The sequence below is a fragment of the Ziziphus jujuba genome, chromosome 1 (assembly GCF_031755915.1).
Source record: "Ziziphus jujuba cultivar Dongzao chromosome 1, ASM3175591v1".
In the NCBI taxonomy this organism is placed as follows: domain Eukaryota; kingdom Viridiplantae; phylum Streptophyta; class Magnoliopsida; order Rosales; family Rhamnaceae; genus Ziziphus; species Ziziphus jujuba.
In genome coordinates this window covers 21599296-21614115 of record NC_083379.1, presented here as the reverse complement: position 1 = coordinate 21614115, position 14820 = coordinate 21599296, and the positions used below count along the sequence as shown (strand labels likewise).

Here is a 14820-nt window from a genome sequence, read left to right as displayed (position 1 = left end):
TTTTTCCTTAATTCCTTACTAAAATTGTCTCTCAAGCCATCTATTATCTTCTGATGTTCACTGCAAGTTCTTACAGGTCTTGTAATTATTGTAGACCTGCTTGCAGACCAAGTAAAAGCCGAAGGCGATGACTCTGAGGCCAAGACCAGAAAGGGCATGGTGGAGCTGATTGCTTAACTTCCTCCACTTATCACTCTTCCTGAAAGAACTCTTCGATTGTCCCAAGCTACTTTGCCATTCTCTCTCACTTTCTCTTCCTCTTCTTCTTCGTGCTCTGTTAGGGAGAAAAATGGATGGTTTTTAATATTTAAAAAGCATAATGTAGGAATATTAAAAAATAAAAAGATAAAATAGAAAAGATAAAAAAAAATATGGATAGATTTTATTAAGGATTTTTAAAAGGTATGGGACCAAATTCCCCCCCCACCCCCCAAAGAAAATAATATGAGGCCAGATTGGACACCGGCAATTGTATGGAGAACCGTTTGTGGACTGGGCTCAGCCGCCATAGTGGAAAGGTTCAGAAGAAACGACATCGTAGTAAGATATTTTTGTCTATTGACGAAATTACCCTCAAAAGTTCGATCTGCTGAAGGACTCGGCGATGGAGAGAGACAGCGAGCGAGCAAGCTAGAGCTGCTGGTTGCAGCGTCGTCCGTACGGAATCCTTGGTCTCCCAAACTAATCCACTCCATGACAACCCTAATATCCCAGATCCTGAGCAAAAATTTCTCAAACATTGATATCCTCCATTCAAAATTTCAATTCCATTTTCCCTCGCTTTCTCGGAAAACCCGAAGCCTTTTACACGTTCCTCGCCAAAATTGGCGCCGGACTCCTAGAACGTTTGGGTTCTCATCGGTCAGAGCTAATTGTGCTTCTGAGTCGACGAGTTATGGCGGGTGGGACGATTTGAGGCTTGCTGACGACGACTCGGACCGACCTGGTGAGTCTGACCAGCTTCGTAAATTTCTTGTTTCCATAGGAGTTGATGATAGGAAGCATGTCGTTGTGTTTCTGTTAGGCCTTGCGTGTGCTTTGGCTATTTCTAGGGTTAGGGTTTCTTCAATTGTTGTATTTCCTGCTACTGTGTTGGTGTTTGCTATTGGGTTTTCAATTGGAGCTGTCCGTGGCGGAGGTATAGGCGAAGTGAACTTAACTGGAAATAAGAGACGGGCAAAAGAGGAAATTTTTAGGGTTTACACTGAAAAATTAAGGAATCTGGTCGAGGTCTTTAATGGGTTTGATGTTGAAGTTAGCAACCTAAAACATAATATACAGAAAGCTATTGATTCTAGAGAAATTACGGTGGTTGATTTAGAAAATTATGTTAAGGTAGTGGAATCAATTAGTTTATCGGCCTCAAGTGCTAAGAGTACACTTGAAGTTTCTATACAGGATGTTGGTAGTTCTAGTGTTCAGTTTGAGGATCAGAAACCTGCCAAGCGAAAGAAAGAGCTGAGTGAAATTGGCTATGAGTTTTTGCAGTCTTGTAGGGGTTTGTTTGGAGAAAACTTTGCTGATTCCAAGCCTACTAAAGTAAAAAATAACTTTAAGCGGAAGAATGCAGAGGCAGCTTTGGATGATAAAACTCATGGTAATAATTTAGTTCCATCTGTTGAAGAAATGGTCTCCAATTCTGTTAATGTCAATAAACAAAAAGCAAATACTGGTCTTTCTCAACATTCATCTAATAAATTCATTTTAAATGAAAATGGCAATGCAAGAACGAAAAATAGAAAAATGAGTTGGGAGGAGATGCGTGGAGACGATAACAGCATTACTGAGAGCAAAGAGTATGGTTACCAGAATAACAGATCCTGGTTTATGAATGAACAACATATTTCTTTCAAGTTGCATCATAATAATCAAACTGAGAGATCTGACTCCTGTGATAATCTACTTGATTCTGTCAATTTTAGTGTCAGAATGAAGCATATGGAAACTGAAACTTCCCTTATACAAGAGAAACAGCTTAAGAAATCTGACGGAACTTATGAGTCTTCTTTTATAGGGGAGGAGGGTGATAATGATAGTTATGAGAATTCATTGACGGAAGAAGCGATGAATGTCAAAGACAATTTTCATGTAACTGACCGCCTGTCTGGATGTGAAAGGGATGTGCCTCCCCCTGCATCTTCAATGGTTTCAGATGATGTAATGTTCGACAGATATCTTACTGAAGCTAATGACCTGCTGAATCAAGCCAAGGAATTCATAAAGGATAGACATGAAACAGAGCGTGCAGAAATCATATTGTGCAGGTCTGCCAAGCTACTGTCTAAAGCTATATCTATGAAGCCCATGAGTTTGTTGGCTGTGGGCCAGTTGGGAAACACGTTTCTTCTTCATGGAGAACTAAAATTAAGGATTAGTCGTGAGTTGAGAATTCTCCTTTCCAGAAGCGACGTTTCATCTGTTGAAAAAAGGGGTAGAGTACATGATAGAATTAGGAGTAGAGATGAAATTGCATCTGTCCTCATTAATGTGTGTGAAGAGTGTGAAGAACTCCTCATGGAAGCAGGGAGAAAGTATAGGTTGGCTTTGTCTATTGATGCAAATGATGTGAGGGCCCTGTATAATTGGGGTCTTGCTCTTTCCTTCCGGGGGCAGTTGGTTGCAGATATTGGCCCGGTAAGCATTTTTCTTGTTGCAAATTTGCAATCACCTCGTTTGTTTGAAATCTAGCACTTTTCTTTACCAGTGAGAATTCAGGCTGATCAATTTTGGCCATGCTTGTTCTTGTGTGAGTTTCATCACATTGAATTTGATTAGGCTTTTTTTTTTTTTTTTTTGGTTGTCTCCATTTCTTTTTCTCCCAGTATTAACTAGTATTTCTACTTAAAACTTAATGGTAAATAAAATAATTTCTCTTCAAGTTTTGTGCTAATTTCAATTTTGTTCTTTTAACCCCCTTTTTTTTTTTTTTTTTTCTTTTTTCACTTAGGTTCTTTGTTTGTGAATATTGTTAAAATCTGGCAAAATTAAACTCAGTTGCGGGAATATTAAACAATGCAATTCTGAATAGAAAAATATTGTAGAATTGGTTTGGGACTGTATAATATGGTTCAGTATGAAACTATCTTTATCAATTTTATGGTTTATCTGAGTATGTCTTATCCAAATCGAGCTCGATTCATCTTTTAATTTTATCACTTACCATTAATTTACAAATATATTTAAAAGTCATGCCAAAATTTATTGACGTTTTCTTAAATTGTTGACATAAATATTTAATTGTAAGTTGTAACATTGATAAAAGTTCAGTTAAAGACTGATTGAATACCAAACTTCTGTTTTTGGTTTGGGGGGGGGGATCTTATTATTGATTATTTCCTCTTAGTTTTAACTATATTTTCGTTGTTCCTCAGGAAGCTGCTTTTGATGCTGACAAAGTGTTTTTAGCTGCAATTGATAAGTTTGATGCGATGATGTCTAAAGGCAATGTTTATGCACCTGATGGTATGTGTCATTATTGTATTTTTTTTTTCCTATATTGTCTATCAATACCTTTATTTTGTGATAATGCAGCTAGAAATGTGGTTGTGTTATTTTAATGGACTAAATGAATTCCAAAGATGAAACCAAAAGAAGCTATTGCAATATGTATAAAGATGAAACCAAAGGAAGCTATTGCAATATATATAGGGGGACAAAGACCATATTAAATATTGTTTTGTGTCTGGCATAAAAAAATAAATGAGCAAAGCACTTGTGACGCAGTTGCAAAAATAACTTGTTTAAGGGCGAGTGATAGGTCGTGTCCTATTCTTTTCAAACCAATTAAAAAAAAAAAAAAAAGTCTCGTGTCCTACTAGGTTTTTTTTTTTTTTTTTTTTTTTTTTTTTTTTTTAATTTTTATAATTATTTATATATATATATATTTGTTTGTTCATTATTTTTTTATTTTTTATTTTTTATTATATTTGGCACCATCATGCGCACTACTCTACTAGTGTTAAGATTCTCATTAGCAATGGGAAAATATGAAGAGTGTAATGCTTGTTTTAACTTGAGGTATGAATGACAGCTCTGTTCAGATGGGGCATGATACTGCAGCAAAGATCCCGCTTACGGCCATTTAATAGTAGAGAGAAGGCAAAGTTGCTACACCAGGCAAAGAGGTTATATGAAGATGCACTTGATATGGACTCCAACAATCTTCAAGTAAGGCACGCCTTGTCAACATGCATATCTGAGCTTGGCAGTAGGCACTATTAGTCACATCTGTAGAAGGCTAAATTGGCCAACTCAATTGCTTCTCGGTTTCTTTTTCTCCAAATTTTGTCTCTACGTTTCAATATTTGTAGAAAATAGAGGTGATGTTGATTCCTCAATGGATTGCCAGCAAAATAAGATTGATACCAAAAATAAAAATAAAAAAGGAGAATATGAGGTAAACTCTCCTTGCTCAATCAGCTCATTGGAGGGAGTGATCTCAGTAGTCCGCTCCTTTCTCCCAAGAATGAATACATTTGCATTTCTGGGTAGGTTCACACCCGAGACAGCATGTTGCTATTGTAATAATGCAAGCTGCTTGCATTGCTAATCAAACTAAGATTTGAAGCTGAAGGTCAATTACGTGATCAGACTCCTCGCAACTGACATTACCATAGAAAGCTATTGAGGTTGGTTTCTTTTTTATTTGATAACAAGCTACCGGCTTTATCGTGCATTAAAAATTTGTTCAGGTTTATTGTTTAATTGGATAAACTACCAGTCCTATGAGAGTTTAAAATGTGGATCCTTTCAAAACTTATTGTATCATATTCTACAACCATATAATGGCGGATTTATTCTTTGAAAGAGAAGGCAGAGGCTGTTTTGTAGTCGTCAAAATGAACTTCCCAATTTGTTGCTTTCTTTTTGATGGATTATCCAAGTATTTAGAAATTTATAAATGAATTGGCATTCGATATCTCAAAAGCTTTTTATATATCAGGAAAAAAAAAAAAAAAAAAAAGAATCTAGAGTCATATATGTATGACTTTATCATATCAATAATAATAAAGCAAGTAAAAAGTATTTAGTACAATAATATTAACGAGTTTGAAAGGTTGATGTCTCTGCATGGTATATTTTAGTCACGAATATTGAAATCGTTGGTGTTTAGCTTCAAGTTTTAGCATTTTTGCTTCATAGGATTTGAATCCTCTCATCTTATGGGGGCTTATGCAGCTTATCCCATAGATTTCACGTGTTCCCGGAAAACTTTCAACATTCCTGCAAATGTAACAATGCCAGACAAAGTTCCATCCTCTTCAACAACCCACACATAACTCACACGGTGGGCAAGAGCTTGAATCATCACTGCCACCATCGAGCTCCAAGGGTAGCACACAATGGCTTCCGACCTTCTTACCAGCCTCGCTGAGTAGCTGCCTAGCTTCCCACTCCTCACCGGGCCAAACTCGTCATCTGATGAGCATGAACAAAATGAAGAAGATGATGAAATTGTGGATTCTTCTTCCATCAACTCCACAAATGCCCCATAACTACGCTCCTCGAGTCTCTCTTTCACTAGCTGCACTAAGTCCTCTGGTGGACCACCGCCGTCAATGTATGCCATCAAATCCCCAGCGGAGAGAGTTGCTATGGCCGCTGCTGTGGTCTCCTCGCAGGAATTGAGGGTGAAGGGTGAGATTTCACCTATCAACTTGCCTTCCACATCAACAATGGCAACAGAGGTTTGATGAACAAGTGAGTTGGAGATAAGGGTCAATGCAGATGATGCAGGGTCATCGTAATGGACGACTGGGATGTCGTCGAAATCAATGACTTTAAGGGCGTTGATGGGGTTGATTGCGGTGGGGCAAAAGAGGCCTATGCAGTTGAGGAGGTAGCGGATAATATCTTCCTGGGTGAGCCAGCAGTATTCCCGGTTTTTGTGGAGGGTGGAGTCAGACAAGGGGTTGTTGATGAGGGGCTTCTTTCTTGTACTGTTCTTGGTTTGAATTGGTATAACCAGGTTCTGTGCACCTTCAAGAATTAGATCTATGGCCTCCACCAAGCTGAATATATAAGTAAACACCAATGAGTTAGTACATCACTCTGTCAAGAAGATTAAAAAAATAATAATAATAAAAAAAATGTTGTAGGTTTATGAACTATGTACAAACACTAACAATTAAAAGGAGAAAAACAGAAATTTCTAAAAAATAATGTCACACAAGTGAAAATAAATTCTATTAATATGGCGGTGCTTTCCTTGAAAAATGCAAAGAGAAATCCAGAAAAGCCCAACAATTAATAAATAATTAGAAATTAAGGAATTAAGCTTAATTTCTAAAGATTTTTACTCCACTTTTTAATGCGGATTGTTGTTTGATTATGCAATTAGAGATTTGTAACCACATACTAAAAATATGTATCTTGTAACGCCTTAAAATTTATTCTTTTATAGGCAACTTAAAGCGCGTAATAGATTTATAAATAAAGAAAAGTTCAGAGGTAAAAGAAGATTAATTTAGTTTTTCATTTAAAAAAATAAAATAAACTAACAACAAATTTTGATCACCACTGATCAGAGAGAGAGAAAATATATATATATAAAAAAAACATTTAAAAAAAAAAAAACCCTAAATTTACAGAACACGAGAAAATTTCAAAGAAATCGTATCAAGAAAATACAAGAAACCAAGCGCCGCCGAGTCGATAAACTGAATCGAACTAAAAAAAAATAAAATAAAAAGAACTAAAAAGAAAATACAAACCTGGCGTTGGGTTCCAAATGCCTAACAAGCGTAGTATCCTTAGGAATCAAATCGGAAACCGGAGCTTGAAGCGCCGTCAAAGGAGACGAAAGGTTATCTTCCTTGCAGAGAAAACAGATAACATCGACCATGCAAACCTTCCCTACACATCTACAACAACTCTCATCCCCAATACAACTACTCTTCGAATGGTCACAGCTCCAAACGCTTATACAGCTATCTCCGAGCTTCTTCAATGCCGATAAGGCTTCGCCAACGGTGGCGGTGAAAGAAAGTGACCTAAGCGCAGGCTTTCCAAGGCATAGGTCTGACACCTCATGTGCGAACAAACTCACTGCCATGCACTAAACAAATTAAACCAAGAAAAACAAAAAATTCTCAAGCTTCAAACACAGAGAGACGAAGAGATACAAGAGGATTAGATTTTGATGATGTTTCTAGAGAGAGAAGGGGGGAAAGAGAGAGGGATTGTTGTGGCTGTTAAAGTAAGAGAAAGCAAAATAGATTGGGGCTATTATTTATAGGCAATCGTTACGGGGAATAGCCGGTCATTCCTCCGGTATCCTCGTTGATATTTGTGCTGTAAGTGGGTCCCTTTCATGAATTTTATAGAGATTACAGCTATTCCTCTCCAGCAACTACTACTCCTAGATCCGCTGGGAAAAGATTTTATTTTATTTTTAATTTTTTTTTAAATTATAAAATTTATAAATAAAACCCATGACAACTATTTTGATCACGAGTAAAATTTTGAACCTGTGGTGGGGAATGCGACGTTCTTCTGGAAATATTAGTTGTTTATTTATTTATTTATTTATTTATTGCTAACATGGTTGTTTATCCTTTTGTTCTTTGTAATTTTAGTGTATATCTCTTTGTCTTTTTTATTTGGAATTATATTTTTTATTTTAATTTATGTATATCTAAAGTAATAAGATATAGATAATTTTCATCATCTAACATTTTGATTAGCTATTCTTTACAATCATTTTTTATAATTTTTTTAATATATCATTATATATATATATATATTATTCCTCAAAGTAGGTAACCAAAATGATTTTTTTAAAAAAATTAATAAAAATAGTGGGTGACCAAAAAGTTATATTGTGTATTTTTAATTCTAGTATTGGTTTTAGAACCTAAAAATAATTATGAAAAAGGTAGATAAAAAATATTATGAGAAAGGTTTTTATTTTTTTATTAATATTGATTTTCATTTTTAAATAAGAATCGGTCGACCACTGACCTTGGGCTAGGCGTCAAGTAAGAGTATATAGAACAGCATATATAGCATGATCAATTCATATTTGTTCAGTTTGCATAATTTATATATATATATATATATACATATATATAATTTTTATTTTAGCAAAATTTGTAGGTCGATCACATTTTACTCATTCAAAATAAAATGTATAATTTTCCCGACCTAAATAAAGTAGGTTTTACATGAAAATGATTTAATTTAACATGTTCCATTCGATATGGGTAGAAGAAAAGCCAGACTTGATATTATTAAAAAAATAGAGAAATAAAACCCTAGTTAAGACTATGCAAATCAACTCCTCTTTGCAGTTTCCATAATTAAAAAAAAAAAAAAAAAAAATCCTCCGTACACCAAAGAAGTTACCATTTACACAAAGAATTAGAGTTACATTTTTTTTTTTTCCCTAGTTCCATTCAAGAGATATTATGTGTTTTGACATCCATTTGGAGATTCCAAAAATTGTACAATTCCTTTTCCTAACAACATATTCCAAGATTCATCACTACAAAAAGGATAATGATAACCCTACAATTAACTATTATTGAGTTATATCCATTCCTTTGCCCTATTAAAAGAAATCGAACTACCTAATTTTAAGGCAAAGGGTTGATAAACTCAATGTTACCATTCTTGAACAACTTGAAGTGAGGCCTTCTATTTTCAATATTATTAGGAATATGAAAATAATAGGAAATATTGGATTCAATTGTCAATTGTTTATATTGAAAATGACTAGGAACTCTATCTATAGCACATAGTTTTATAAAACTGTATGAATTTCCCTACCTAAATAAAGTAAGTTTTATATGAAAAAGATTTGCCTCAGTAAGTTTCATTCGACTAGGGTAGGACAAGAGCTCAACTCGATATTCTAAAAGAAGTAAAAGATAGAGAAATGAAAACCAAGTCAAAATGATACAGATTAACTCCTTATTGTGCAAAAAAATTTATCATTTTCAAAGAAACTAGAGTTATATCTTATGAAGATCATTTATTATATATATATATATACACACGAAGTTATTTTGTTAGGAACATGGTCATAACATAAGATAATAGTGTATTGGCGTGTCAAATGGTAAGGATTGCATCTTAACTAATGAGTTAATATTAAAACAATAGTTTGACAAGTAGCAGCACTTAGCACTTATTATGTTAGTAAGTATTCAACATAAGGTAGGAGTTATGTTTTTAACTTATTAAAGTTGTATATATATATATATATATATATGTATAGTTAAACTTATATCAAGACAACCTGATTTTTTAACATCATATCTTCATTTATTAGCCTTTTAATTACGTTAAATGTTAAAATTTAAAGTTGAAAAAATAGTCAAATATATGTTTATTGGCAATATTTATTTAGAAAAACTGAATTTGATCAAAATCTAATTATTAATAATTGTACTTTTAAATCTTCACCCTTCATGCAATCCAATTGCTGAAAAATAAAATTCTGTTGTTAATTTTTATATTAAAAATCCGATATGAGTTTGATATTGAAGTAGAATATTTGAATTCCACTTTTTTGCCAAAGGAAATAGTTGTTTATGATCATTACACTAGATCATTATATTTTTGGATTTCATCATTGATATTCCTATGTAAGTGGTATATATTTAAGATTTCTAATATTTAAAGTAAGTAGGATGACGCATGTAGAGTTAAATCCAATAATGAAAGTCCCACATTGCTATAAAACTACATTCCTATATAGTATATCATGGATTGAGGACCCCAATGTCGACTTTGTTAACAATTTTTGAAATAGCCCGAAGGACATTCTTTTTATTTTGGCATATTATTCTTTATTTTGATCAATAATACGTGTCATTTTTTATTAATGTTTTAAGTATATCCCTATTGCAATCAAATGTATTTACTAAATTATTATTTCATTATTTTTTTTCCAAAATTTGTTTCCTTGTGTGATTAATGATAAGGGGGTTTATACCCTAAATAGCAAATGTGTGTGTGTGTGTGTGTGTTTTTTTTCCTATTTTTTTTGACGCTTTTATCCCAAATCTTATCAAAATTATTTTCGTTTTATTTTTGGAAGAATTTCATCAATCTTTATCAAGTTTTAAAAAATTTCATCCAGAAGTCCAAAGTTTGGAAAAATATCAACAACAAATGTAATAGAAAAAAAAAATGATGACCAAAGCTTGAGGTTTATGCAATCATACAATTCGAGAAAACACTCTAAATTTGAATTTCTGAACGGTTTGACCAGCATTACCTAAGTTTGACTAAATTGAACTTTTATATGGTACAAAGTTTAACTTTTCTTTAGAGATGAAATTTGGTTTTGACACTTTTGACATTCCATAAAGCTCATCGACATAAGTTCGTAAACTATTGTTACATCTAATTTGAAATTACAGTAAAAAAAATTATGGTTTTAAGAAGTTTTTATCATCAATATTTTATCTGTATTCAAATTAGTCCAAATTTTTATCTTGTAATGGATCCAAAAGTCCATATATAAATTGGAGAGTGTGCAATGGAGAAACAACTTAAAAAAAAAAAAAAAAAAAATCCCCTTTTCATCCTCCAAAACCTTTAAAACTTGAGCGACCATGTGACCTAACAACCCAACCCGTCATCACCCATGACCCACCACTGCCCTCGTCAAATTTCATAAAATTTGACCATCAATTTGGCTAAATAAACTTACACATGCCATCCTACTAGAATGCTCATAGGATTTTCAACCAGTACACAAAAGTTTATGGCGATAGGGCTAGTAATGAGTTGGGATTGTGGAGTTTTGCTGGTGGAATCGCATTTATATTCATTGAAGATTTTGCCCTGATTTTGGCCAACCCAATTCTCACTACTAGCACCACCACCGTGCTTTATGAAGAAACAGATATTCCAACAAAAATTTAGCCCATTTTGATCACCAATGCGTTGAGATCAGAGCATTTCCTAGTAGTAGTGTGAATTTCTAACCAACTTAGATCTTGCTGGTTTTTGGCCTTGTAGGTGATGACCACCCTAATCTACTTATTTTGGACCTCTTGAGTTCGATTATGGTTTATTTTTTGCCAAAGTCCAAGTCATGTTAGAGATATGATGATTTGAAGTTTTGTCAAACTTTCTTATCCATTTTCCTATCTCTGGCAACGATTTGGACCAAGATGAGCTTACAATCATATTACCCAATTCAAAAGCTTTGATTTGGTATATAATTTGTTAATTTTTGAACAATGTTTGAGTATTTTTTTTATTTTATTTTTTAATCAATTAGTTTATTGCCGGGTTAAATTGGACTATGTTTGACAATATAGGACCAAATTAAAGTTGAATTTATGTTTCTAGATGTTCTTAATACCCATAAGAAATTTTGATTTCGTAAATTAGCCTTAGCCTCAATTTTGGATCGGATCCTATGGGTTCGTGTATAATTAAACTTTTTAGTATCCAATTTTGGTAATCCTAAAGTTGTTTTCAACCATTTGATGGCCTTGGTTGACTTTTTGGAGACCTAAGAAATATTCTTGCGAATCATGAGTGAGCTATATCTCTGTGAATGAATTTTTCTTTTCATAAGTACTTTGGGCATGTTAAATTTATGATTTATTGATTTTGAAATTTTATGGAAATTTTGATAAATTGTGGTTGTATAATTATATATATATATATATATATACATAAATTATCGTTTCATGTGATTTTTGACAAGTTTTTAAATGTTTCCAAATTTTAACATACTCATGGTGAAAATTGTGAATTTTGGAATTTAAAAAGTTTTGTTAATTTAATTGATTATTGTTATATAACTTTATATGACAATAGTATTTTGCATAAAAGAAATACTTTTGATATGTCTATTTTATTGATCATATTACCTTATTTTTGTATTTGATTTGGATATGATATGCCAAATAGTTACACTAAATTTTAGAACATCAAATCAATTTAAATAATAAAAGCATGGTGAAATACATTTTAAAACATCAATTTTAAAATCAATGATAAAAAAATATGAATAATAATAGATACATAATTAAATACATTTTAATTTTTTGAATAATTTTTAAAATATTAATTTAAAATAATAATAGATACATAATTAAATACATTTTTATTTTTTGAATGACTCGTAAAATATTTCTATTTTTGAAAATCGTGTTGACAAAACAACTTGATGCACCACACTCTATACCAATGGTGTCAGATGGTATCCAGCATCCCAAGTACCACTATGACGGGAAGTTAAAGAGATAAACTTGTAAACGGTCGCCTTGACGTCGATGCTTATAAACAATCATTTTGGCCATAGAGGGGGGTGACTTATGCTCACAGTATAGTACTTGCCAATCCCAGATACATGGCATCCCATAGGATGACTATACAAACTTGTGCACTTAACAACATATAACAAATACAGTACTAAACACCAGTACTGTATGGTACATCTAAATCTGTAAATCATGTATCTTACAAATACCAAAATTTAATAAAAAGAACGGGTTTAGTACATCACTTAAACCCATAAAATCCCACCTTTACTTTTAATCCATCATCATAAATCCAATAATACAATATGCCAATTTTTCAACACCATAAAATCAAATCCACCAATATTTACATAGAATTTAACATTTATTTAAAAAAATTTAAATCCATAATCTCTTAAAAATCAAAATATAGTTTTTTATGCAACATATATTTTTAATTCATCCCAATTTGGCATCATAAATTCAAATAGGAATTTTCTTAAATATCAAACACATATAACATATTTTTTTAAAAATTCAATTAACACAAAATATATATATATATATATTAACAACCCAAAATAGTTTTGAATGAGGATCACTCACCTCAAGTGCGTGAATCAATCAAGATCTTCCACGGGATTGGTCCCATGATTCACACGTGTATCTAGATTATCAATATCACACAAGACCGATTAAAATGATATTTTAATTAAGTACAATATACACGGGTACCCGAGGGAGCTAACATAAACATTGTCTAAAATATACAAATGACATACCAAAACGAAGCTTGTCACATGAGGATTACGGCCTCTCAGAGATCAGACCTATGGTGGCTGGAATCTAACCGGGAAGGGTCGGCACTTAATGTCCTCAAATCTCCCAATCTGTTAAGATTTGAAGGAAAAAAACCTTGGATTTGGGTTTAGGGAGGTCAAATTAGTGGAAAATTGTTGTTAAACTTGTCAGAACCAAGATTTCCAATGAGCAGTCATGGTCACCAAAAAACGTCATCGGTGGCTGCGTGTCTGATGGGCATTGGCTTTGAAAATTGGTGGAAAGATAGATTGGAGGGTGGGTAACATAGTAGTACTGGCGATGTCAAAAATGGGTGGCTGGATTGAGAGAAATCGATCAACGAAACTGGCGGCATCGTCACCAAAAATCTCCCTGATCCCAACGCATCACTGGCCTCCAGACCATGATCGATTTTACAAATGCTGACCTACTAGTTTTGCTCGTGCATGTCAGCGGTGGCCGAAGCACGGCCAACCAGTAGTGGCCATTCTCTCACTCCTCTCACATCTTTCTCTCTCCTTTCTCTCTTTCTCTTCTCATTCTCTCTCCTCTCTCACACCCCTCTACCAATCAAAACACCCGTGGATGCCACTGTGTACTCATGGGATTGGTTAAAAATTTGATACATGGCACAATATTATTGGACACTGTGCACACACAAAGATTGGTACAAATTAAATGCTGTTCTAGAAAAACTTTGCAGGTTCATAACTTTCTAACTAAGTGTCCAAATTAAGCATTCTACTAGTCCATAGACTTGTATTGATGAAGTACTTTACAACCATACATAAGTTAAAACAAAATTTTATAAAAATAAAAAATCAAATAGGCACTACTAGGACAGTTTGGACTGCAACTTTTCTAGCTCATAACTTTCAAACCGTAACTTAATTTTTGACATGTATTTTGCAATGGTACCTTGATCAACGCAAAACTCCATCCAAAACAAAAAGTCAAAGCAACTTCCACTTGGTCAACATCGATCAACTCAATCAATGTGAGAAAATTTTTCTATATACTTTGGGATGAGGTGTTATAGTTTTTCCCTCCTCTCCTCTGATAGTCTATGACACCCTAGGACACTAGGTGTGTGTGTGTGTATGCTTGGTATTGGTTATGATACACAAGTATATTATATAGTACACTGAAATATTTTATATACATATAGATATATGGATTTTATTTGGCTTATATTATATGGAAATGTTAATTTACTTACAGAATAATGGAAATTTTTAATATTATTTATTTTGTCTGTTGCGATATGAAAATTGTTATATTTATGGGAATAATTACGGATTTTGTGAAAAATTATTTTTCAAAATAGGAAAACTTTCAAAAAGTAAAAGTGAGGTCTTGAGAGAAATGATTTTAAAAGAATAATGATTATTTTCTTTTTATGTCTATTGTTCACTCACTGAGTTTGTCTTATAGTTTTGTTTTTAAACTTTTTCTCTAGGCTTTAGCTGACAGGTTAGTATATCATATTCACGCATCTTCACTGTATACATGTTATTTTCATTGCTAATATATTATTCTTTTCCTTCGACTCTGATGATATTATGTATTTTTTTCACTGGTTATGATGTATAAATTATATTGAACACTTTTGGTATTATGTATGACTCTTATGTTATGATATTTTACATAGTACGGTTATATATTCAAATCATGTGGAGATTTTACTAGATTTTTCAAAGAATATTGGTGGGGCTTTCCTACACGGGATTATTTCGAGTATCTAGAAGGATCTTGAGAGCAATCCTATCATTCTAACAATCTAGTTTTTGGGAATCAGTTTCTTGTT

The 14820-nt window shown here is 33.0% G+C and overlaps 2 protein-coding genes across 2 annotated transcripts; one reads left to right on the top strand and one right to left on the bottom strand.

Annotated features, from left to right (window-relative positions):
* The first annotated feature begins 429 nt into the window (after positions 1-429).
* On the top strand, positions 430-4811 carry LOC107423934 (uncharacterized). Its single transcript, XM_016033591.4, has 3 exons — positions 430-2634; positions 3372-3462; positions 4031-4811. The coding sequence occupies exons 1-3, from the start codon at positions 445-447 to the stop codon at positions 4219-4221; spliced, it is 2472 nt and encodes an 823-aa protein (XP_015889077.1). The 5' UTR covers positions 430-444; the 3' UTR covers positions 4222-4811.
* Positions 4812-4958: 147 nt separating this feature from the next.
* Positions 4959-7218, bottom strand: LOC107423942 (CBS domain-containing protein CBSX5). The gene is made up of 2 exons (XM_016033603.4): positions 6714-7218; positions 4959-6011 (listed from the first exon to the last, which is right to left on the bottom strand). Exons 1-2 carry the CDS (start codon positions 7052-7054, stop codon positions 5180-5182), a joined length of 1173 nt encoding a protein of 390 aa, XP_015889089.3. The 5' UTR covers positions 7055-7218; the 3' UTR covers positions 4959-5179.
* Positions 7219-14820: the final 7602 nt, after the last annotated feature.